A 24,962-nucleotide genomic window follows, 5' to 3' on the forward strand; every position below is an offset into this window, starting at 1 on the left:
ATCTTAAGGCGGATATAATTGGAAGCATTCTAATTGAGGAGACATGCCGGCATCCCACCATCCGCATCCCTCGGGTCGCACACCCACGGTGGAAGTGATGGCTCCTCTCTGTGCCTGCAGGAACCCTACCGAGGAAAAGGAGGGAGGAAAGCTCCCCTTTTCTGACTTCTGTGTGATGGGAACAGAAATGACCAGAGCCAGGAGCCTCCAGGGAGGAGAGAAGAGGGAACCAGACAGGCCTGGATGTCTTCTCTGCAGCACTCCCACCCACACCCTCAGATAATGGCCTTAACCCTCAGGAGACAGGGAAGATTTTTTTTATTATTCTTACAACAAGGGCTAAAAGGAATAAAAGAATCAATCAGCATTTCAAGGGAGAGCTTAAGGAAACCATGAGAGATTATTTGTTTATTTATTCATTCATTTTATTTCAAAGGCATTCAAATGCTCTGTGTTCACAGTCAAAAATAGTCTATGGGATAAAAGCCAGTGTGGGTGGGATATCACAAGGCTGTGGCAGTCTGGCGTCCCCTTCCAACTTAATGTGGAGGGAGGAACAATGGAAGGATGCGCACAATTAAACAGAACCCAGCACTGGTTCGATTATCATGCTGGTCACAGAGTACCATTTCAGAATGCTGTTCCTTTCTCTCCCTTAACCCACACGCTCCCCTCTCCACTCCCCGGGATGCCTGAGATGCTAGGAAACAAGAGAGATGACGTGAGATCTTTTCTGAGAAATGCAACCCCCTCTAGAATGCTGGCCTCAGAGAATGCCCACTGACGGAGGCTCAGGCGTTACCAGCAGCCAAGCCACAGGATTCTCACCCACTCCCTGAAAGAGAGCCCTAGGCACCAGAGCAGCTGAAAGGGGAGGAAGCAGGTGCCCAGGGGAGAGGCAGACCACTGAGCAAGTGGGATGTGGCCACGATTTGGGAGATTTCTTCCCTATTCCCACTCTTACTCTTGGATCTCTACTTCTCTGACCTGCTGGGCAAACCTCTGCCTTAAGCGGCATTGAAATACCACAGATGCTTCTTGCTCTGAAGGAGGCTCTCAACTCTTCCCACCCACAGGGACATGAGGCAATAGGTGGCACGGGGTCTGCACAGGGGGCTCTGTACCAGGTAAGGGAGGGACATTACTGGGGGGACAGAAGAGGGGACCCACTTCTTCACTCTTCTGTGAAGCAGTTGGCAAAACTGAAGGCATGACAGCCCCTTTACACACACACACACACACACATGTGCACACATGTCATCTGACAAGATTAAGGAACCAGTTCAGGGCAAGTGATTGCTGTGAGGTGCCCGGAACCTGGGACTTAAGGATGAATGTGAGTTGAAGGCAACAACACGCAAGTATTTGTATTCACTTTGCATTTCCTAATGGACATTCTTGAGATTAGCAACACTATGATAGGCAAGCTGGGGTGGGGGCGCCACTAATATTGTATATAATATATAGTTTCAGAGAGAACATGCACAAGTTTGCATGGTACCAGGGAGGAGGCAGTTTCTTTGGACATAGAGGTGAGTTTTTGTTTCCTGTTTTGGTTTTAAAATGACCAAGTTTTGCGTTGATGCAGAGCAACCGATCTGTGATCTGTAGCTTATAATTTATGCAACAGATTTTAGGAAACTGTTGGGAGTACTAGCACATTTCTAATGGTTAATTTTTCTTTGGAGAGAGAGATTCACATCCATCAATCTCACAGTTTTCCCTTCCTCCTGTACAGGCAGTAATATTGCGAAAGGAAAAGCAAAGATCTTTCCCAACTGAAACTGTCTGATGACACCCCAGGCCTACAGAACAAAGTTCACATCGCCAAAGACATCATTGCCACCCACTTCCGCAGCTCCTTCTTTCACTAAACCCTGCTTCACACTATGTGCTCCTATAATGCAATCTGACTGTAGTTCCTAAGATCGTCCTAATTTTCACACTTCTTTGCTTTTGCTCCTAATATTCCTTCTTGTTGAATTTTCCTTCCTCTCTTTTTTGTAGGACTCCCACTCACTTTAAGATTCAGTTAAGGTCCCACCCCTTCCAGAAAACCCTCCAGAACCTTCACACTCAACCCTCAGGCCAAGCAAGGGGCTCTTCTCCATGCACGTGCACACAGTCCCTTGTCCCCCGGAGAGACTGAGTTGTGCCCATCTTTTCATGCGTCCATCAGCCTCAGCAGAATGTGCTCTCTTGGATGGCACAGGACAGTTCTTCATTATCTTTGTATCCCTATTGCCTAACACAATTTCTGGCCCAAGGAGGCCACTCCATCAATCTTGATTGACTGATCAATAAAGAGATTTAGTTATGCTCTTTAGTTTGCACAGGCTACTGGGGAATATAATCTCAATTTTCAAATTTAAAGATGGGAGCGGTGGTGATTCATTTAGCGGTGGTCCTTCATTTAGAGCAGGATATGGATTAACCTCTGGGTTTAAATGAATTTAATGGTCAAGATGGATCTGGGTTTGATATTGTGAGGAATTTTCAAAGTACACAAAGGCTTCTGAGATGTGACACTGTACTAAGTTGACAAGAAAAACAGTGTAATCTTCCATCTCTGGTGCGGTCAAGGTGAAACCCTGCAGGGGAAGCAAAGCCAGGTGGGCAGTGAGACTATCTTTATCGAGAACTCTCAAAGGGGCAGCTGCTCTGTAGACTGGCTCATTTATCCTCACAACAGCCCTCTGAGGTTAATCGATTGGCCCCATTTTACCAATTTGTCAACTGATATTGTAAGAAGTTTAGCGACCTCCCAAGGTCACCTCTCCCTAAGTGGGAAAGATAGGGGTTGGTCCAATTCTTAAGTGTGGCTCACAGCAGCTTTCCAGTCCATGCTAGCTCATGCCTATGCAATTCTAAAGTTTTTCTTTTATCTGCAAAATCTACTGAGTAATTCCAAAAACCAAATATAGAACAAACTGTCAGAGAAAAGCTGTGTCCTGAAATTTCATCTGTCCCTCATTCATGCAGATTTGGCAGGAATTATTTCAAAAAGCCACCAAAGAGAAGTTGGGTGAGCATCTGGAATGCTTTCCCAAGTTGGGCCTTCTCTGTTGACAGCTGGTGGTGACTATCACAGTTGATGGCTCAGCTGTAGCCTGAGTCCTGCACACGGCCCTGTTGAACTAGAGCTTGAAACTACTGTTCAGAGGCAAACACTTGCCAGAGAGCACTGGACAGAACAAGCCTGTGTTCTCACTGTGCCTTGGCGTCAAGTAGAATGTGGGAAACCTGATAAATAGCTCTTAGCCTGGCGTCTCCACTCTTCCCAAAGCAGGCCATTCCGGGATGAGGTATTGTGCCCAGGGATGCAGGTACACACTTGGGAGGAAGGTCTCCAAGAGATAAATTTGGTCTACAGTAGTCCCTGCCACCAGAGGGTCTAGTGATATGGAGTGATCCTAGCCACAGTGGAAAGGTGGTCTTCAGCACTAGACCGGGTTTGGTCAGAAGACTCAGGCTGAAGGTTCAGAGTCCCTTTGGACCCTTCCCAGGATCTTTGGGATTGTAGATTACCAGGATTAGGTTGGGTATCAAGGTCTTTTCCTAGTCTGGTTTCAAGTTCTTAGGAAATCTGAAGTCATCATCTACAAATCTTTGTTGAAGACCTACTGTGTTTAAAATTCTATGTTAGATATTAAATTGTATGTTAAAAATGTATGTTAGGTATTAAATACTTAAAGCCATATAGGGTACTACCCACTCCCTCAGGAAGATGGCCATTTCATTGGGGAAACAAATAGGCAAGTTAAAAATAAATATGAAATAAAATAACTGACAAATAAACATTATAGTCAGCATGTTGTGGAAATTTGGAGGGGGAAGAGTCATTGTGGATTAATGAAGTGCGTTGGAGAAGCTTTAGAGTGGCGTTTCTCAATCCTGGGCACAGATTAGAATTACCATTGTGCTTTCAAAAAACACTCATGCTCTGGTCCCACCCCCCAGAAATTTTGAATTAATTGGTTTGTGCTGGGTAAGATTCTTGGTCATTTTTAAAGCACACTGGGGATTCTCATGGAGGGTCCGTGCTGGAGAACAATTTTTGGATGAGACTGTAAATTCCTTGAAGTCAGGGACTATCATGGTCATATTTGTTTGGTCACATCTACATCATCTAGAACAGCGCCTTGCGATGGTAGATGCTCGGTAGATGTTGGGTTTAGCTGAGACTTGGTCTAGACCACGACAACGGGTGGTGTTATGTTAGGAGGAGAATAAGCATTCTTGCTGTAGGAAAGAGTATGAGCAAATGTGCAGAGTGGGAAATGTTCAGGTTGTTGGGGCAGTGGATCAGTTAGAAGATCGATTTGACTAAGAATACAAAGTTCTAGAGAAGAGCAGCTTATTAAAAGGGAGTACATCGGCACTCAATTGCAGAAAGATTTGAATGTCAGAATTTAAACTTTATTCCATAGCCCAGGCAAACGTGCAGTGGCTTGGAATTCATCAGGACACTAAATCATAGGGGAGCAGAGTAGCAAGTAAATAGTCATTAGCATCTTTAAGAAATTACAGTCACTGACCAGGCCATAGAATTTTCCAGAGTGGCCATTGGCAACTGGTTTACTCAGATCTCAGAGTGGTTTCCGTTAGAGTTCTTAATACCTAAAATAAGGAGATCATCACATATTTCTTTTATCTGAAAGATTAGTTATTGTCATGTTAGAGCCCAAAATGATTAATCACTTAGTGATTAACCCATGGCCTCCTGAGGTAGTTGACCGCATGGGTCAAACCATGCAACTGATTCCCTCTGTAGCGTTTGGGTATCACATCCAGTTGGCAGCTAACAAACTTGAGAAGAGTAAACAGTGCTTGTGGGGATGGAAACACAGTTTTGGTGAAGGTTCTGTTTTAATAGCAATTTCAGTAAGGCCCTTGTTTTTCAAAGTGTTAGTTTCTGACTTTTCGAGGAGGGAAAACTTATCCGTTTCAATCAGCCCGACTCCACCAGGCCCTCCATCTGCCTTATCTTTATCACCATCGTAGGTCCTGGTAGACCAGCAGCAAGAAAAAGGTGGGGGGAAAGTCAGCCAGATGATAAATCCTTGTTGGAAAGTTTAAATGCCCAAGTCATAGTCTAAGGAATATAGCTGACATCTCTTGTAGCACAAATCCTCAAAGGCAGCCTGCGGCCAATGCCATTAATGTGACCCGGCCTGCCCCGAGAGAGACACTCGGGAGAGAAAGGGAAGGGAAGGCTCTGTGAGGAAGTGGTTCTGAAATTTGCAGTCTAGCTAGGGGCATGCCTTAGGAGAGAAAACACTGCAGTGGCCAAGCCCCATCCATCCAGAGCCAACAGGGAGGAGCAGGAGAAGCTGGGGCAGAGGAGCCAGCTCTAGAAGGCAAATGCAGGAGCAAAACTGACACCCAGGCCAGGACTGGCTGATGTGGAGGGTCTGGGGAAGGAGTCTGGAAAGGCAGCAGTGAATACGTGAGACTCAACACACTGTTTGAGTGCAGTGAAAATGAAGCAAGTTTTCCATTTGCCCCACACTGCTCACCATTCCTCCAGTAATGTCATGCAGTAGCTTAATGCATCCTTTGACTTCAGACAGCTGTGCAAGACTGTTTACTTCCTCTCCCAGAGGGCTTGCTAGTGGAGGGAGATGCATTCATTTCCATACTGCCAGGCCAAGCACAATCTCTGGCACTTAGTAGGTACTCAGCAAATGCACATTAGGTGAAGGTCAGACTGACAAAAATAAATGGATGATAAGATCTTAGTTTGGAAATAAACTTGTGTTCCAGCTAAGGCCTGGTGTACATTAAACTTTCTGAAAACGAAATAGTTCATGGCTGGCACCCAAATTCTTCCCCTGCTTATTAACTTTTCTGATATGTCTTATTACTAGGTATGTAGGTAGAAATTTGGGAGGGACTAGAAACATCCAATTTGATAAGGAGGGTGGTAGATAAAAGAAAATAATAATGAAGTAGAGGTGAGAAAAGGGGAAGGCATGGGCGGGAGAGATGCATTTTGAACAACTTAAGACTTTATGAGGAAGGTGCGAATTAGGTGCAAAATGGAGAGGCAGAAACTGACAGTAATTGCCTGCTCTGTGCCAGTTTCTATGCCAGGGGTTTTCCCTGCATTATCTCATATATTCCTCACAACAATAGAGCCAGGCATGTAACGTAGCCCATTTAACAAGTGTGGAAACTGGGGGCTCCCAGAGGTGAAGTAAATTACTGGGGTTCACAGAATAGGCAAAGAAGGAAGCCAGGACCCAAACAGAATCTGTCTGACCTCAAAGTCCTCCATGCTGTCACTGGGCATGACTGCGGGGCAGGCACTTTTGTTACTGGGAGGGCAGAACGACTGAACGTATTTCCTGTTTTATACTTTACCACTAGGAAAGAAAGTTCCATGAGATGTGGGACATGGTGCTTGCAGATGTACACAAGCAAGCTCCTAGACAGCCACTTACCTGAATATTTTATCAGAAGGCTGTTCTCCCAAAACCAGGTCAAAGCCTCGCTGAAATATTGTGTAAGGCCAAGGCCTAAAAGGAGAAACATCATTCAATTAAAGTCAACTCAACAAACACTCTCTGAACATCCACTTCGTGCCAGGCACTATGCTAGGTTCTGGAGACCCAAAGACAAAGAGGACCTAGTCCTTGTCCTCAAAAATCCTACTAACGTGGACTCACACAAGACCTTGAATGCTGGAACCCAACCAACAACAGGATCAATGGAAAAGCCACTGCCCCACGAGGAAAGTGGAATCTAATAGACATGACAGTTGGAACTACATATAGAGTAAAATTATATTAATGTAGACCTCGCACAGCCATAATTCATGGTCCTTCAGATGTAAATTTAACATAAACTTAGCTTTGCCTCACTTAAGAAAGAGGGGCAGCATGATTTCTTGGGAAAGATGAGGCCTCTGGAATCAGACAGCTCTGAGTTCAAACCCTGGTCTTCTGTTAAACCAATTGTCTGACTTTGGGCAGATTATTGGTCTTGTTGGGCTTAATTTTATCACTTGTAAAAATAGGGTTACTAATGGCTGCCTCACAGACAACTGTGAAGATTAAGCCTAACTTTTAGTCCAAGGCCACAGCTCATACAGGGACCTTAGCATGTTTCCGTTCCCTACTCAAAATGACATGAATATTCTGGGTCTTTGACAGGTTCTAGATGGTTTCAAACATTTTAATGTCACTATTTCAAACAGAAACAACTGAAATGGTATTTTTAAAGGATCTTTAATTACAAGTCTCTCTAGCGAGCATCTAGCTGTTGTCCCATACACTTGAAGTAACGAAGCTATTTCCTTTAAATAGTAGGTATCTTTTCACTAACCCAGATGTCCAACTCTTAAATTATTTACCTATTCAAGCAAGATTTAGTAAATCCTGGACTTCTGTTGGGTACTAGATATTGTGCATGCTTGACGAATTGAGCCCTTGTTCTCATGGAACGTATAGTCTCCATGTATAACCCAATTATAGCAATGCAATAACTCAAGTTTTGAGGACTTTACTGTAGACATGCCTTTGGTTTTCAAGGACTGCAAAGAGTCAGGAGAATGAATCGACATAAGTACTTGGGACTAAACCTAATACCAAGAATTAACCCAATGGTTGTCAATGAGAGTGGTATCACCCAATGGAGAGCATTTGGGGAAATGAATGACAGTTGCTCTTGAATGACACAATATTGGAGGATTTTACCAGCGTTTAGAAGGTAGAGGAAGAAAGACTAGAATAGTGTAGTGCTCAGGACAGCTCTGCACTACAAAAAATTGCCCCACATCCTGCAAAATTTTGAATGTCTTATTGCACATTTATGTAGGTGAAAACCTCTGTACAATTATCTGAGACTAGATGCTAACTCCATTTACACATAAGCACCAAGCAGCTTTCAGTATTTTAATATATGATGAATTTTCTAACTGCCTAACTACCATGTAAATTAAGGGAAGACTATACATTATTACTTAAAAATTTTACCAAGATTTGTTTATAATTTTGGAAGATCATATCATTGTCTGCAATGCTGTCCATGGCCTTTGAATCGCCAATACAGCCCGTCTGTATCAGTCTATGTTGGTCCTACATGTATCGTATATTACATGTTACTTTCCATATTACATTATGGTGAACCTACATTAGTTGCAAAAGTCTGTCAACTTCATATTTCTCCTATTGTAATATAGCAGAATATTTCTTCATTAAAATAGTTATAATATCATTGTAAATTACTTTCTTATTTTTTCTCTTTTAATTACTCATAAGGCATTATATTTATTTTTGAAATTTTGTGTATAGAGATGTTATTATTTATGAATTTCATTTCAGCATTATAAAAGGGGTTAACAACATTTGTCATAAAATAGAGTTTTGGCTCTTAACCCAACCAGCTAAGTGATTAACTAACTAGTTGCAAGGGGATGCCATTGGGACTACATAAGGGAGTGGCTGGGATGAATGCGTTCATTTTTTATGCTTATTATTTATAACCACTTATTCCTAGAATTCAACTCAGAAATACCCTGAGGCAACTGGAATTGGATCCCCAAAGTACCCAAACACTGTGCTATGAATGACCCCTGCATCAAATGAACAGCTCTCCCCACGTGGTCTCCAGGTTTGTTCTCTTCATTGGAGGTGAACCCACACAGTGGGGCTGGAATCTGATTCTTTTTTGCTGAACAGTAAGTGGTGGCTTATAGGCAGCTAAAAAATATGTATTAATTCAAGAAAAAGTTTAGAAATTATGGGAAAAAATGTCCCATCTGATCTTAGACACCTAGAAAGGGCAATAAAAAGAGAAGAGGGATGTGCAACTTTATTTGTCTCTTGGGAAAATCACATTTTATTTACTCTCAGTTTAATAATTTTAAATAACACATTCTGCCTTCGAGTCATCTCTAGTACTCAAAATTGGTACAATGTGTAATTAGAGTTAATTCTTGGCATGGTTCCTAGGTTGTTTGAAAATATATTTTGAGGAGCCAAATTTTAGGACGAGCGTTGATTACAGCGTGAACAATTAACTGCATGGAATAACATAAATAAACCTGCATTCGAGCCATAGGTAATGAATCAGTGAGCCTGGGAACATTGATTAAGCACGCGTCAGCATGTTGTTGGGTAGGTCAGGTCAAAGAGACTCTCCGCTCTTGTAGGCCTGAACAATAAGGGAGGCAACTCAGATTAGAGGGGCGCAGACGTGCAGCCCAGACTCCCCGCCATCACATTGGGAAGCAGCAGGGCCCAGTGGTAGGGTGTGGGTTCTGGAACCAGCCTTCCTGTTTAGAATTCCAGCTTAGTTATCAATCGCTGTGGGACCTTGAGCAAGTCTTTAATCAGGCTATGTCTCCCCTTCCTCATCTGTAAAATGAGGCTGACCGTAATAATTATATCCACCTGGCAAAGTTGTTATGAGGAAGAACTAGTTAATATAGTTAAAGTGTTCAGAACAGTGTCTGGCATTTAGTGAGTGTCATATAAGCAATTGTTAAATAAGTTAAATTTACTGGTTACCTGAATCAAATTTAAATACTACAATAAGGAGAATCTCAAATTTGAGGAAGAGATGTCTTGCCTGAAGGTGCAAATACAAAATTAACACCAGGCTTAAACTCAGACAGTACATGTATGTGTATTGGCTGAGGAGGAGGCAATGATGATATGGGAAGACCACCACACCTAGCCCACCTCCCACCCAGCGATCACTTGACAGGGCAGTGACCATACCATATTGACATTAAATACAGAAAGGGGAAGAGCATATTGTGAAACGGCAAGAGAAGTGAGAGTTGCAAATTGCTCCAGCAAAGGAATAAAGCAGAATTTGCTTATCTTCTTCCCACTAGTCAGGGAAGATCTGTCAGAGATGGGAATTCTTATTTGATTTATTTAGCAAATATTTATGGAGGGCCTATTGTGTGTGAATGGTGATACTAGGCAACAGAGCTGGGATAAATAGATTCTTTTTTTTTTTTTAAAGATTTTATTTTTTACCTTTTTCTCCCCAAAACCCCCCGATACATAGCTGTATATTCTTCATTGTCGGTCCTTCTAGTTGTGGCATGTGGGACACTGCCTCAGCGGGGTTTGATGAGCGGTGCCATGTCCGCGCCCAGGATTTGAACCAATGAAACAGTGGGCCGCCTGCAGCGGAGCACATGAACTTAACCACTTGGCCACGGGGCCAGCCCCTGGGATAAATAGATTCATGCCCTCAAAGGAACCTCCATTCTTTCTGAAGAAGCACATATGTGTCTAGACAAACAGCAGAGAATGAGTGAAAGGGAAGTGGAGTTATAGGAGATAAGCTAAATGGCAGTGTTAGCTCACTTGTCCTGGGTGCTGGGAAGGCTGTGTGTTGGCAGCACTTGGAGCAATAGTCAGACGAGCTTGGTGCATGTGAGTAGAGAGGCTATAGGGCCATACAGGAAAAATCAGGGGTGAGTGATGGAGAGCTGGACCTAAAAGCATCAAAAACACTTTGGAGCTGAGTGACCTGAGACAGACTGAGTGAGCAAAGGCCTCTGTATTGGGTGCTCTGGGGTGTAAGGCCAAGTAAGAAAACTGAACTGCCCTCACCAAAAAGAGGCCCATCACTGAGTCATATGTCCAGGCTCAGATGGAAGTTGCCTAGGGGAAGCCTGTGTGGGGGATCAGAATTTGCCACCCCAAAATGTGTCCCTTTGGTTTAATTATTTTTAAGACCAAAAGACTCAGAAAGAAACTTTGAGCTTCCCCCTAACTGCCTAAAAGAATTTAAGATAGAAGGCCTGCTTCAGGAAGGAGCTATCACCATAAATAACTATAGTATAATGTGAACTTAAGTGTGGTAGACAAGGAGGAACCTAGCCAGGCCCATCTAATCAAAGTCCTCCCCACATGCCATTGTTTTTGCAAGGCAAACATTTGTTTATCAAACATTTGCTTTTCCATCTCCATGTGAATTGCCTGCCTCCTCTTTGAAGTCCCAAACCACTACGCCCAACATCCTCCTTTGTCTTTAGCTGAAGATGGTATTTAAGGTGGTGGCTTCAGCCGTTTTGGTGAGTTACTCAGTATTCCTGGGTTTCTCCCGTATATACATGTCATTAAATTTTGTTTGATTTTTTCCTGTTATTCTGTCTCATGTCAATTTAATTTTTAGACCAGCCAGAAGAATCTAGAGAGTAGAGGAATATTCTTCCTCCCCGACTCCTGAAAACAGGATCTATGGGCCTTTATAATTGTTCCTCTCCTCTCTTTGCTCTGTTTCTCACTCTATAGACTTGATTCTCTCAAAATGGCTGAAGTACATGGTGGAGACGTGGCCTCCAGCAGCTCCAGCTCACATCTTTACAGGCTCAGACCACAAAGGAGACATTCCCTCTTCTTATTAGGAAAAAATAATCCATGGAAGAACTGCTTGACATATCCTAGGCGAGATGAGCAACCTGGACCACTCTCTGGCGCCAGAGAAGTAGAAGCATCTAAGCAGAGGACAACTCCCATTTGGTTTTCAGGGCTAGAGCTGGGAGGAGGGGAACATCAAACAAAGTAGTAGTTTCCCCCTCAGCTTCTGTCTGCTTATGGTGGCAAGAGTGGTGCCTCCGTCAGGAGTGGGTGGATTACTGAGCAGACGGTGCCAATATTAGTTTTGTGGAAAGAGCGGCCCATCGAGGAGCTCAGGGATAGTGTCAGGTTAGATGGGGGCAGGAGGTGGAACCCTGCAATTGGAAGGAACCCTAGTCTCTTGACTCCAACTTAGATATGTGGCCTCCAATATTCTCTGAACTGCATTAGGCAACCCAGTCACATCTTCTTAGTTTAGGGAAATTAGCAGAATTAGAAGTCAGAATAAAGTTAGTTTGTTTGTTTGTTAATATCTTCATTCTGACAAATCAAGACCCTAAAGCTTGTCCTCCCTTGTGGGAGCTACAGATGGCCTACATTCAGGGGCATCACAGTCTAGTACAGGAACCATCTGGGATCCACTGCCTCAAGCAGGAACATAATCCATGCCACAGAGGAGCCCCATTGTAATGGAAACACAGCAGCCAGCAGGACACACATGCAAATTGTGTATACGGAGAACAATTAGTAATCGTTTATTTGCCTTTTTTCTCTCCCTGTCTCACATAATACCACGGTTTATGCAGTCTTCCCTAAGCACTGGCAATTTTCAAGCTTTCAGCTTCTCTCTTCAACTCCTGTTCCTCTTCCCCAAGACACATCAGTTGTCACAGGGTTTTTTTCTTTTGTTTTAGCCTTGGGCTAGGCCATAAATTGCCTGTGGCCTTGACCTGACTAGTTGCAAGGCACTTCTTTCACTATGTAACCTAGACCCAACTGAGTGAGTAAGAACTCTGCATGGCCAGCCCGACTGGATGACCCATTCATACTGGCCTTCCCAGTGCAGAAAGGGACCATTTCTGCCTGGACAAGAACCCTTTAAAGGATGTTTTTGATTAAGTGCTAGACCCAGTTTTCCACCTAACTATGGCACCTGGAGATGGAACTTGGAAGCTTCTGGTGAGTGTGCCCAGTGATGGGTTTCCTTGTGGAGAGATGAAGACTCATTATGGGTTGGGGGGCACGGAAATAGATATAGATAGATAGACAGACAGACAGACAGATAAAAAATAGGTGCAGGTATAGAGAGAGCAAGAGAGAACACAGGTGTCTACGCATGTTTATATGTATGTATGTATATACATGTGTATGTATATGGTGGCTGTGCATACACAGTTCAGTGAAGAGGGAATGTTCCAGCTGGAGGCAATGATGAATGAGGCATTTCATGATGAGCTTTTAGAAACTTAGGAGCTTCTTTTGAACGTATATATTCCTCCACCTATCACCAAAGAGAGCATTTTCCAAAGGATAATAATTTGCTCACGGTTAAATGAAAGCACATCATTTTAAGCTTGCCTCTGGCCCCCATTAGGCTATGAGGGTGGAAGTATGGTTTCCAAAGTTTCTGCCCAGCTATTCACAACACTTTGGGGTCTTGGTATAGGATATCATATCCATGTGTAATGGGAGAGCTGTTGAGAAAATGTTCTTTTTCTTATCCAGGTAAATGCATTGCAAGGAAGGAGCAGTGAAACAAGGAGAGAATAGAGGTTCATTAAAAAAGCAGTTCTGGAAAAGGTAGTTTGCAAGATATATAGGAGAAAAAGTAAGGAGAAAAGTGGTATAAATGACTTTTCCAGCTATGCAGTTGGCTGAAATATTCTATGCCTCAATTTACCCTAATGATAAGATAGGGAGATTATTATGGGCCCCCATCTTCACAACCCGTACCAGCTCTGGGGGGAAGAAGTACTGGAATGCCTGATGCCTAGATTATCTGCTAAACCTGTGGCTTTATCAGAAGATCAATAACGAGGATAATGATGCCCAGGTTTCTACAGGATGCTTTAGGGCCTTGGGGTCTTTGCAGATGCTGTTTCTCTACCTGGAATTTCTCCTCCTCTCATTTACTTAGATAACTTACTATTCTTTAAGTCTGGCTTAAAAATGACTTCTCAAAATAGGCTTCCCCTGGTGCTCCAAGACTAGGTTATGGCCCCTGGTTACTCAAGCACTCGCATTTTCTTTTATAGAACTGATAACTGTAATTAATATATTGAGTATTCAGTTAATGTTTTCCACTCATCAGATGTAAAGAACCCTGTCATCAGTATTGCTGTATCCTCACGGTCTAGCCTTGTACCATCACACAGCATGGATTCAACAAAGAACTAGACTGCACTGCACATAAGGTTGAGGGTCGGGCAGATTGGGTTTGAGACCTGCGTTGGGTGGTCCATTGCACTACGCAACTGCAGGTAAGTCACTTAACTTCTCTCAGCCCCAGTATCTTCATCTGTAAAATGTGGATAGAATAGTACCTAGTGTTGTTAAGTGAGCATGTATGTACTCAGCACAGTGCCTGCCACACAGAACAAACTCACCAAATACTAGTTATTGTTCATTATAATTAACATTCCCATCTGGAGAATAGAAAAGGCATTTTTAACGTTGCATTTTAAAAAATCAATCATAAGGAGCATGGTATATTTTACAAACTCATGTTATCTTTAAACATGTGAATCTCATGTAAAGAAAAATTAAATACTGATGCAATTTTAGTCACTCTGTCTATTAATAGGCAAACAAATTCATTTAGAATTGTGTGTGTGTGTGTGTGAGGAAGACTGTCGCTGAGCTAACATCCGTGCCAATTTTCCTCTATTTTGTATGTGGGATGCCACCACAGCATGGCTTGATGAGCAGTGCTAGCTCCCTGCCCGGGATTTGAACCTGGGAATCCTGGGCCACCAAAGTGGAGTGCATGAACTTAACCACTACATCACCAGGCTGGACACCTCATTTAGAATTTTTCATGCAGAAAAATAACATACATATCTGTTAGTAACCAGCAAAGTAGCTAGGAGTGTGGCTCTAGTGCCAGACTGAGTAGGTTTAAAACCTGGCTTTACCACTTACTAACTCTGTGCCCTTGCTTAAGATCGTTAATTCCTGCCTTCAGACTGCTCTGGCCACTTCCTCTCCTTGTTCCAGTCATGCCAACACCACCCCACCCCCATGTTCCCTCCACATTTCAAAGCCTGGATCACTGTCCTCTCCAACACCTCTCCATCATTTTTGGTGACTTCAATAGCGACTAAGATGATCCTTTCAACTCTCAAACCACTCGGCGCCTTGACTTTTCTCCTCAAATGATCCTGTCCTCCACCCTCACAACCATGGTCATAGCCTACATTACCAATATCTGCAACCCCTCTTGGTCACAATTTGAAGAACCCAGTATTTGACCACGACCTCCTATCTTCCCAGCTCACTCCTCCTAAGGCCATAACGATTTTCCACCCTCCTGAGACTTAATATCCATTCATCCAACCACCGCTTTACTGACCCTCATTCACCTCACGTACTATCTCCCCTCTTTACTCAGATTAAATTCTGTGATCCATTAATATAATCACATCCTTTCACATAACCTTAGCTCTCTCACCCCTCATTGCCTCATCATGTTTGTCTGAAACACTCCAACACGGGTTAAACTCAACAACCCTGTGGCTTCATTTCTGTGTTTGCACTAATGAAAGCAACTGGCAACCACACTGATGGGTCTCATTTAAAATCCCACACCACTGACCTCGAGTGGGCTCTGAATACTGCCTAGTGATCAAACCACATTTTCCTTGGCTGTTCACTCTCCCATCCTCTAGATCATTATTTCGTACTGTCTTCTTTCTCCTCAAACCTTCGACACCTCCTCCCCCATCCTCACCCTCAGCTAATGATCTGCTTCCTATTAATTGAGAAAACAGAGGCAATCTGATTAAAAGCTTTTACCACCACATCCGCCCACCTGCCTTCCCCTGTGCCGATTACTTGGCCCTCCTTCCAGTAATTAGGCAGGAACAGTTTGTGTTCTTGTCTAGAATGCTGCCATCCCAACTCACCCTCTGGCACCGATAGGCACTGGGATATAGGGAAAGGATCCCCAGGTGGAAGTCACAAGTCCAAACTCCCTTCTGCTACTAGGACCTCAAGCAAATAAGAGCATCCTAGAGCCTCAGTTTCTTTGTATGTAGAATGGAAATCATGAGGTATAACATAGTCCACACGAACTTCCATTGTCGGACAAAGAGCATGTCAACGAAGTTCAGGTCTTAGATAATCTTTGATTATTCATTTCTTAATCAACTTTTTTGTGGTTTTCATTCTATATTTGATGTATGTGCATGTGTGTCTTTACCATAAATGATCTCATTTACAGATAGAACCGTGAAAACTGACAACCTCTGCCTCTCTGTGGCTCAGGTTTCTCATCTGTAAAATGGGATAATGATAGCCCACCAACTGCACAGGACTAAATGATCTGACATGGGCAAGCAGCTTACGGTAAACTTGGATGCAGTGAGTTCTGAATACATGTTGGCTGTTATTATTCACACATTATTAAGAAGGCTGCTTCTAAATGTTGAAAAGGGCCTTTTCCTGAAAAAATTTTAGAAGTATATAAAATGATTTTGAAAATGATGATAATGAACAAAATGTTGTGACTTCCCCCCCCCCCCCCATTTTGGAATTCAGAGATACAACTTTGACCAAAAAAGTGGCAATAAAGACAAATACACGCAATCCTGTTGCTTAAATTTATGTGTCAACTTGATTGGACCATGGGGTGCCCAGATATTTGCTCAAACATTATTCTGGGTGTCTCCATGAGGGTATTTCGGATGAGATTAACATGTGAGTGAGTAGACTGAGTAACGCAGGTGGCCTTCCCTGATATGAGTGGGCCTCATCTGATCAGTCGAAGGCCCGAATACAGCAAGAAGGCCGACCCTCTCCCCGATAAGAGAGACTTCTTTCTGCCTGGTGGCCTTTGAACTGAGACATCAGTTCTTCTGCCTTTAGACTTGAACTGAAACATTGACTTTTCTCAGGTCTTGAATCTTCTGGCCTTCAAACTGGAACTACATCCTCGATTCTCCTGGTCTCAGGCCTTTGGACTCAGAGCAGGACTATGCCATCGGCTCTCCCAGGTCTCCAGCTTGCTGACTCTGGATCTTGGGACTTGTAGCCTCCATAACTGCGTGAGCCAGTTCCTTATAATAAATCTTTCTATATGTTCTACAGCCTATTGTTTCTGTTTCTCTGTAGAATGCTGACTAACACACACATATACATACACAAATATGGAACCCACATTTAACCTTTTTGTCAACACAAAGTATGTCAGGGAATAAGCGAAGTGAGGGGATATGGGTATGGACCCCGGTTATGCAGGAGACATTAGTACCTTGATCCCTACCGCATGCCTTATGGGGAGAAAGGATGGACATCTGCTTCTGTAAACCCAGGGGGCATCAAAGAAGGCAGAGTCGGAGTCCATCTGTGCTCAGATGGGGAAAGTTGGCCCAGAAACCTGCAGTTTCCCTGTATATTCTGGGATCAAGGATTGTATAAAGGCAGAAGGAAGAAATCTTGAACAGTCAGAAAAAGCTGGTAACAGTAGTTGCCATTTATTGAATGAACATTTACCACGTGGCAGGCAAGCACCAAGTTCAGGGCCATCCATGCATCATTTCACACCACCTGTATCACTATGCAGCTATATGGTTATTATCCTCAGGTTGCAAAGGTAAACAAAGTTTCAGCAAGGTTAAGTAAGTTGTCCAAGGTCACACAGCTAGTAAGGGACAGAGGTGAGTGCTATCATGGAGCACATAGTCCTTACTTTTTTCACAGCTTGCCTTCCTCCTCTCACAATCACGGACATAGAGCTGCTGGAGAAAATACACAAAGACAGCATTGGGTCTAGACGCAGGTATGTCACCTGGATATTGGCCTGGCTTGCCCATGACTGGCCTCTAGGTGCAGAGTGGTGGGTGGGGCAGGTGTAGGGTGATGGGCAGGGTAGATTGTATTCGTAGTGCACAAGAATTACCTGCTGTCTTGCCTGTGTTTTCACGGAGTAATGCTAGCATACTCCCTGTGGTATTAAAGTCACCTGTGTATCTGTCTTTCTCTTTAAATGTTCTCTCACTGACATAGCCACTGAATCTCCTTTATCCTTGTGTCTTTCATAAGTGACATTTAGCAAAATGGCTCTCAAGCTTTGGGGTACATCAGATTCACCCCATATATGAGCACAGCAGTTCTCAGTTGCTCTCATTCCACATATCTAAGATGAGGTCAAGCATCAGTATTTTTTTTTTCCTGAGGAAGATATGCCCTGAGCTAACATCCATGCCAATCCTCCTCTATTTTGTATGTTGGTTGCTGCCTCAGCATGACCGCCAATGAGTGGTGTAGGCCCATGCCCAGGATCCGAAGCTGGGAACCAGGGCTGCCAAAGTGGAGCGTTCAGAACTGTAAACACTTAGCCGTGGGGCTGGCCCCCAAGCATCAGTATTTTTAAAAAGTTAGATGGATGACTCTAAACACACAAGAAGTTGAGAATCACTGACCTGACCTGTGCCCACTCAGGCCCTGAGTGAATCTTTATGAATGAGCTTGGTGTTCCATAAGATACAATTGCCTCCAAATGGAAATTACAATCTAGCCTAAGAATTTGCTGGAACCCACTTTTTAAATTTCTGAATAATAATGAGAGGTGAAGTATATTGAGTTCCTTCCTGTCCCCTTTATTGACGAATTAAGATTATCCCGAATCTCATTACAATTATATAAGATACACGTTTGTTCTTTTTAAATTGTCAGTCATTTTGATTTTAGTGGATCAACATTTCCAGCAAAACAGTATTATACAGAATTGATATTTTCAGACATTTATCCACAGGAACAACTGCCACCCCCCATACATACATACGTGTGCCCATGCACACGCTCCACACATGCTCACATACTCACAAACTCACACACATTGCCATGGCTGCAACATTTCCTTTGGGGTTGGGGGGCGGTCAGATGGCTGGGAGGACTCAGATTGCTTTCCTCTCCCTCTCTTTACCTCTGGCAGCTGCTGTGGACACTGAAAGCAGGACTGCAGAACAGAGCCGCTGAGAGCAGGGTCCCTTGCAGGCGACCACCGGGCCCCCAGTCATTCACACAGGTCACCCCAGAAAGGTCTCACCACGGCTCAGATTTTTGGGGTGGGCTCTGCAGTCAGACAGATCTCCACTCGAGTCCAAATTCTGAATTCGAGTTCCTTGCCAGCTGTGCGAAACTGACCAGATATTTAACATTTCCAAGCTTCTCTTTCTTTTTCTGTGAAATACTGAAATTCTAAATACTAAAATACCGAAATTCTGTGATACCAAAAACTGCCTGTTACTTTTAGGACTGTAAGAAGAGTCACTGAGTGAATAAACACCATTCCAGTACAACGACTGAAATAGTTGTCACTTTCTAAATGGAAGTTTCCTTCCCCCATTTCTCTCTGGACTCTGAATCTAAAGGCTCAGTCGATTTTCACCCTGGGCTACTGCAGCCAAGGTCTCCAGTTCAATCCTCCTGGAAGCCTGTTTGTCTCGCTTGCTCCTGTCCATGAGCACAGCCTGTGCTAGGCGTTCTTGGACACCCACGTGTGCTCACAAATGAAAAGGACATGAGCTTGGTAATGGATCTGTGCAAATCCATCCCTGTGCAAGAAAAACAGCCCCGCACCTCTTCGCTGCTGTGTGCGACCTCTCTGTACAAAGCGGGGCCCGCACCCGGGGCTCCCTCCTCCTCCACAGACACACACGTCCAGTTCCAGCGAGAAGGAAAGAAAGTGAGAAGCAGTGACAAGAGGGAAGAGTAAACGATTAGAGGTAGAGGACGTGCAGAAGAGACAGCTTCTTATGCTTCTACGATCTTATATCAGGGGAAACTGACCACGTAAATAAACCAGGGAAGACTCTCACAGAGGACTTAAATAGAGCCTTACCTTCTCCCCAAAGTACTTTCCTATCTACTAATTTGTTGCAATTCAACATATATTTAGCAAGTTTCACAATTAATTCAATCCCTCATTCACTTATTCATTTCTGTAGTTACTTGAAAAATATTAATTAGCCAATTTCCATGTAAAAAACACTTTGCTAAACACTGTCAAGGGACACAGACATGATTAATGCCATCAAGGACTTCATTACTGTGATCCTGACACAGGAGAGCACTGGGACACGCAGTAAAAGGCTGGGTCCCTCTCCCAGATCATGGTCTAATGGGACAAGAATGACGAGTAAGCAATCCATGCCTTTTGGTTTGTCAATGTTTAAGAGACAGCAAGTAAAAGCCATTATTTATGTACGTTTACAGCAGTCAACAAGCAAAGTGCTTTACGTTTATTACTTCACTTTAATTCTCATAAAAACTTTGAGGCATAGGCATTCTATTATTTCCGTTTAATAGATGGGGAAAGTGAGGCTTAGGAAATTTAAATAACGTTAGCCAAAGTCTCCTAGCTAAAACATCCAGCCCAGTGCTTTCAGATGCTAAAGCCTGCTCTGACCTCCAGGTATGACCTCTCCCAGGTGCTGCTGGACCACAAAGGGAGTAACTGAGCTGCAGCAGCTGGAGGGGTTAGCAAGATGAGGACACATCCACAGTTCCAGGCAGAAATAAGAAGGTAGGATTGAAAAGGCTGAGTTTTAACTGTGAGCATCTGGCAAGATGTGCAGCAGGTAGCTAGATAAACTGGGCTGGCACTTAAAAGAGAGAGAGGCACAGAGATTCGGGGGGAAGACCAAGGCCATGAGAGTAGAAGAGATAGTACTAACAACAACGTGGCCACTGATCAAGCATTTTCTCTCTCCATTTACCCCTATTTCATAGATAGGATCACTGAAGCTCATAGCGGTGAAATTGCCAAAAAATCATTTAGAAGATAAATGAGGTAAGATCATTCATTCGTTCATCCATTTATTCAGCAAATATGTATTCAGCAGCTGGCATGGGCCAAGCTTGTGTTCTGGAGACATAGAGGTGAACAAAAGCAAAGATGGTGAGGTTCTGCTTCTTGGAGTTTGTACTAATGAATATGAAGTCACAGTTGCTCTGAGAAAGGAATGTGGTCCCTGAGTATATAAGGTCAAGGACTGCCTGTTTGAGAAGGTGAGGGTTAAAAAAGGCTAAGGGATCTTTTTACATACAAATTAGATTGAGTCACTCCCCTCCTTTCAATTCCTGGCCCTCAAGCACCCCCCCTCCCCCGCCCCCCCTCCCCCGCACCACCTAGCCCTTGCCTACCTCTCCGACACTCCCCCAGCCTCTCTCTCCCTGCTTATTACATATGCCAGACTCATGGCGTCTGACAGTTCCTAGAAGGGGCCAGGGCTTTTCCTCCTCCAGGGCCATCGAGGGTGTGGCAGCCCTGGAAACCTTACCCTCCCTCCAGGTCTGGCTGGTACTTTCTCATCTCTCAGTTTCAACTTCAACACAGCCTCTGAGGCTCTGGTTCCCAGATTTCAAGTTACTCTGCTCCTCCCCTCACTTTATCATTCTCCATTAGCCCTCTGTCTATTTTCCCTCACTGTACTTTTCACAGCCCTAAGTGTTCTGTAATACGTTTGTTTCCTTGTTTGTTCTAGTGCCTTCCCCACCAGAGTGGTCATCCCTTGAGGGCAGGAGCTCTGTGAGTCTTTTCCACAAGGTATCTGCAGCTCATAGCAGAGCCAACACATAGTAAAGCCCTCAGGAAAAAAAATCACTGTTTAATGAATGATTTTGGTGATTATTAATAAGCAAAAGTATGTGGTATTAGAAAGAGCAGTTTCTACACGTGTGTGGTGTTTGTGTGTGTAAGAGAGATGAAGAGAGGAAGCGAGAGAGAGAGATCACCAAATTGAGTCTAAGGTTTCAAGGTAATAATGATAACACCAGCATCAACAATCTTCAGTAAGAAATTAACTGAAAATAAAAGCAGAGATAAAACATGTAGGTTTTTAAAAGACATTTAGGCAGTGAAAGTAAATGAGAAAAATAATATGGAGAGATAATAGGGTCAAGGGATCATCTGGCATTTGAACAAGGGAGAGGAGGTGTCTCCGTATAATAGTAGATGCAAGAAAATGGCTGGGGGGGCAAGACTGTAGAGCAAATAAGAAGAGTCAGAATGACAAATTAAGGTGGAGAATTTAACTGTGGCAGTGAGAAGGACACATCCATTTTCAAAGACAGGAGTGAGAAAGGGTAAAAATGTGGAGAGACTGACAGCAACATGGAAGGAAAGTAAGGGAGCCTGTGCCCTATGGGTCTGATTTGGCTAAGTTAGATCTGAGGTCTTGGGCTGAGAGTGAGGGGCCAGGACAGAACTGGGTGCTTGAGGACAGTGAAGAGTAAAAACGCTTGACATGACCATGACAAGAGATGAGTAAGAAGATTGTGATGCTGCTCTGAGTCCCTGGTTGGACTTACAGAAAGATTACCCATCAGAAGTTTCTATGGGGCTCTTCCTAGCTCTAGGAAGCCCCAGAGCAGCAGAGAAGCAAGCAAAAAGCTATCATAAAGCTTGGAAAGGCCAGACAGGAGTGGCAGAAGATAAAAAGTACAATCATTTGGAAGTGACTGTGACTGTATTTTTATAAATGGCTTCGCATGGGGCCTGGGCTGGCTGAGGAGACAATAAAGCCGGGAAAGGGACAATGGATTTGATGGGTATTGAAAAATGAAGTCCAAGAGTAGAACCTTTGGGAGGATGGAATGGGGCAAGGAGAAGCTGGGGAGGCTGTGGGGAACTGCAAAGTTCAAAAGCTTAATGGTGTAGTGCTTTTCAAATAATAACGCCATCAAGGAGTGTCCTTGCTAGTAATCACCTAAATAGAGAAGAATTGGAAGATACGGATGAACCGAGACACCTGTTAGAAGGGCAAATAACATGTATGTTTCTTCATTCATCAAAACAGCTACTGAGGATTTACTTTGTGTCAAACACCACCCTCATCACTGGGGAAGTAAAGTCAAGTAAGACATGGCCCCTCTACTCAAGGACCTATAGTCTAATAAATGAACCAGACAGATCAATGGATTATTATCATACTTGGTGATATGGGTGGAATTGTGTCCCCCAAAAAAGTTACGTTGAAGTCCTCATCCTCATACCTCAGAATGCAACCTTATTTGGAAACAGCATCCTTGCAGCTGTAATTAGTTAACATGAGGTCACAGGGGAGAAAAGTGGATCCCTACTCCAATAGGATTGGTGTTTTAACAAGAAGATGACCGTGTGAAGACACAGACACACAGAGAGAAGACCATGTGAAAAGAGAGGCAGAGATTGGAGTGATGCAGCTGCAAGTCGAGTAACATCTGGGGCCACCAGAAGCTGGAAGAGGCAAACAGGAAGCTTCAGAGGCAGGATGGTCCTGCCAACACCTGGATTTCAGACTTCTGGCTTCCAGAACTGAGATAATGCATCTCTGTTGTTCTGAGCCATCCAATTTGGGGCACTTTGTATGACAGCCCTATGAAACTAGGACATTTGGTAAAATGCACTCAGTGGAAGGATATTTGAGGTGTTATAGATCCACAGAGGAAGGGTATCTCTTGGGACCTGGGGGCCAAAGAATGCTTTGCAGAGAAGGCGGAAGAAACCCAATTCTGCAGGATAACTATGAATTGATTTAACAAAGATGGGGGGATGTTCAGTCCACAGAGAGACAAAGCTGTGCATTTTGTCACGGAGATATAGCACAGCCGGTGGAGCTGTCCTCCTGGAGCCCAGCAGCCAGATGCCAAGCCCTGGAGATGAAGCCAGAGCAGAGCCGGGTAGCAAAGGCTTTGTGCGCAAACATAAGGAGTTGGAATTTTATCCTGAAAGGTAATGGAGAGCTGCTGAAGGATTTTAAGCCATAGGGGCAAGAAGAATGGTTAGCAGGCTGAGGGAGTAATCCCCATGAGAAGTGAGAAGGGATGGGAAGAAGTGAGCAGCCAGATGGGGGAGAGGGGTGATAGACTGGATGTGAGAGTGAGGAAGAGAGAGGAAGTCAGGATGGAACCCAGATCTCTGCCTCGAGCAACCAGGTGGTGGTGGTTCTATTCACTGTGCGATGGGATCGAAAGGAGGAAGATGTTGGCAGCGAGTTCAGCTTTGGAGACACCGAGTTGGAATTGTTTAAGCTGGTAGGGTGAGGTCATGAAAGGCGAGAAGGTGAAGATCTTATTACGTCAAATAGTCTTGAGAAGTAGAAAATCAGGACGCAACTGGAAATACAGGTCAGTAGAAAGATGGAAGTGGCCTGACTGTGCAGAATCCAATTAGAAAAAAGATTTTTACAATTAACCGTGCCCCAAAGCTTCCAGTTGCAACATAAGTGTGAGGCAGCGTCTCCGGAAATTTCCTCCTCCAGGGAGCTGGCCAATCCACAGAAAAATCCTGTGAGTCATGTAGGGTTGGCTATTAATTGAGTCCTGTGGGGAATAAAAAGGGGGGAGACAGAGAACAAGATTCTAAATCCATGGCTCTATCAGCCGCACGTATTCCGGGAGGTACTGAAGGCTGTGTATGCCGAGGGCAGATGGTCACACTGAATGTATCAACGACACCATTCTGTGATTGTTGATTGGCCTGAGTCTAGTACAACGGTGGTTCTCAACCTTCAGTGTGAGGTTAAATCCCCTGGAGGGCTTGCTAAATTGTGAATTGCTGGGTTCCACAGAGTCTCTGATTCAACAGGTCTGGGGTAGGCTGGAGAATGTGCATTTCCAACAATTTCCAAGGTGACACTGATGCTGCTGGTCTGGGGACCCCACTCTGAGAACCATTGTACTAGTGGTCATAACCCTCACTGGGCATCAGAGTCACCTGCAAAGCTTTTAAACTATACCAATGTCGGGCTCAATCCCCCGAAAGGTCTGATTTCATAGGTCTGATATGGGGTGTGGCCATGGACAGCTTTTACTACACACGAGGAGATTCTAATGTGCAGCCTGGGTAGAGAACAGTAGCCTTGCTCAGCTCCTGCCACTGAGCTAGATACCCAGGAGCACAGAGTGAAAAGACCTGGCCCAGATCTTAAAGGAGTTCTTGGTTCGTGGGAGAATGATAGGTGTGCATACATTTATGTAACGTAAGGGAGGTGAGTAATGGAGGTTTGGAAAAGTGCAGTGTGAAGCTGAGGGGAAGCAGCGGATGCCACAGAGTGGATGATGACTGAGGCGAGGTTTGGAAAGGTAGACTGGAAGAAAGAAAGGTTTGACTTCTCCAGGTCAACAAATGAAGAAAAGGAGGGCAACGGTGATGTTGGGGTGGGAGACATTTGATGATGACAGGGGGCTCCAGTCATCATGTTTTGATGACATGATGATGTCATCATGTTTGATGATGATCATGTTTGATGTTTTAGAATGTGTTTTGTCTGGATAATGCAAGGGTTCAACATGGCAGATACACCAGGGCCATGAAGGTAAATGGGATGAGGCTGGTCGGGCTGGCAGGGGGCAGGTCAGGAAGCGGCATGCATGACAGGCTGAGACTCTGGGCCACTGGGGGTCACGCGGAGCCATGAAGAGCTCCCT

The 24,962-nt window shown here is 44.1% G+C and overlaps 1 protein-coding gene across 1 annotated transcript in view; it reads right to left on the minus strand.

Annotated features, from left to right (window-relative positions):
- ASTN1 (astrotactin 1) overlaps positions 1-24,962 on the minus strand; it is a 289,754-nt gene that overhangs the window by 92,959 nt on the left and 171,833 nt on the right. The window contains exon 9 of the mRNA XM_046680397.1: positions 6,447-6,521. Coding sequence (XP_046536353.1) covers positions 6,447-6,521 — 75 coding nt within the window. The remainder of the gene's footprint in view (positions 1-6,446; positions 6,522-24,962) is intronic.

Source organism: Equus quagga, chromosome 13 (genome assembly GCF_021613505.1).
Source record: "Equus quagga isolate Etosha38 chromosome 13, UCLA_HA_Equagga_1.0, whole genome shotgun sequence".
Taxonomy (NCBI): Eukaryota; Metazoa; Chordata; class Mammalia; order Perissodactyla; family Equidae; genus Equus; species Equus quagga.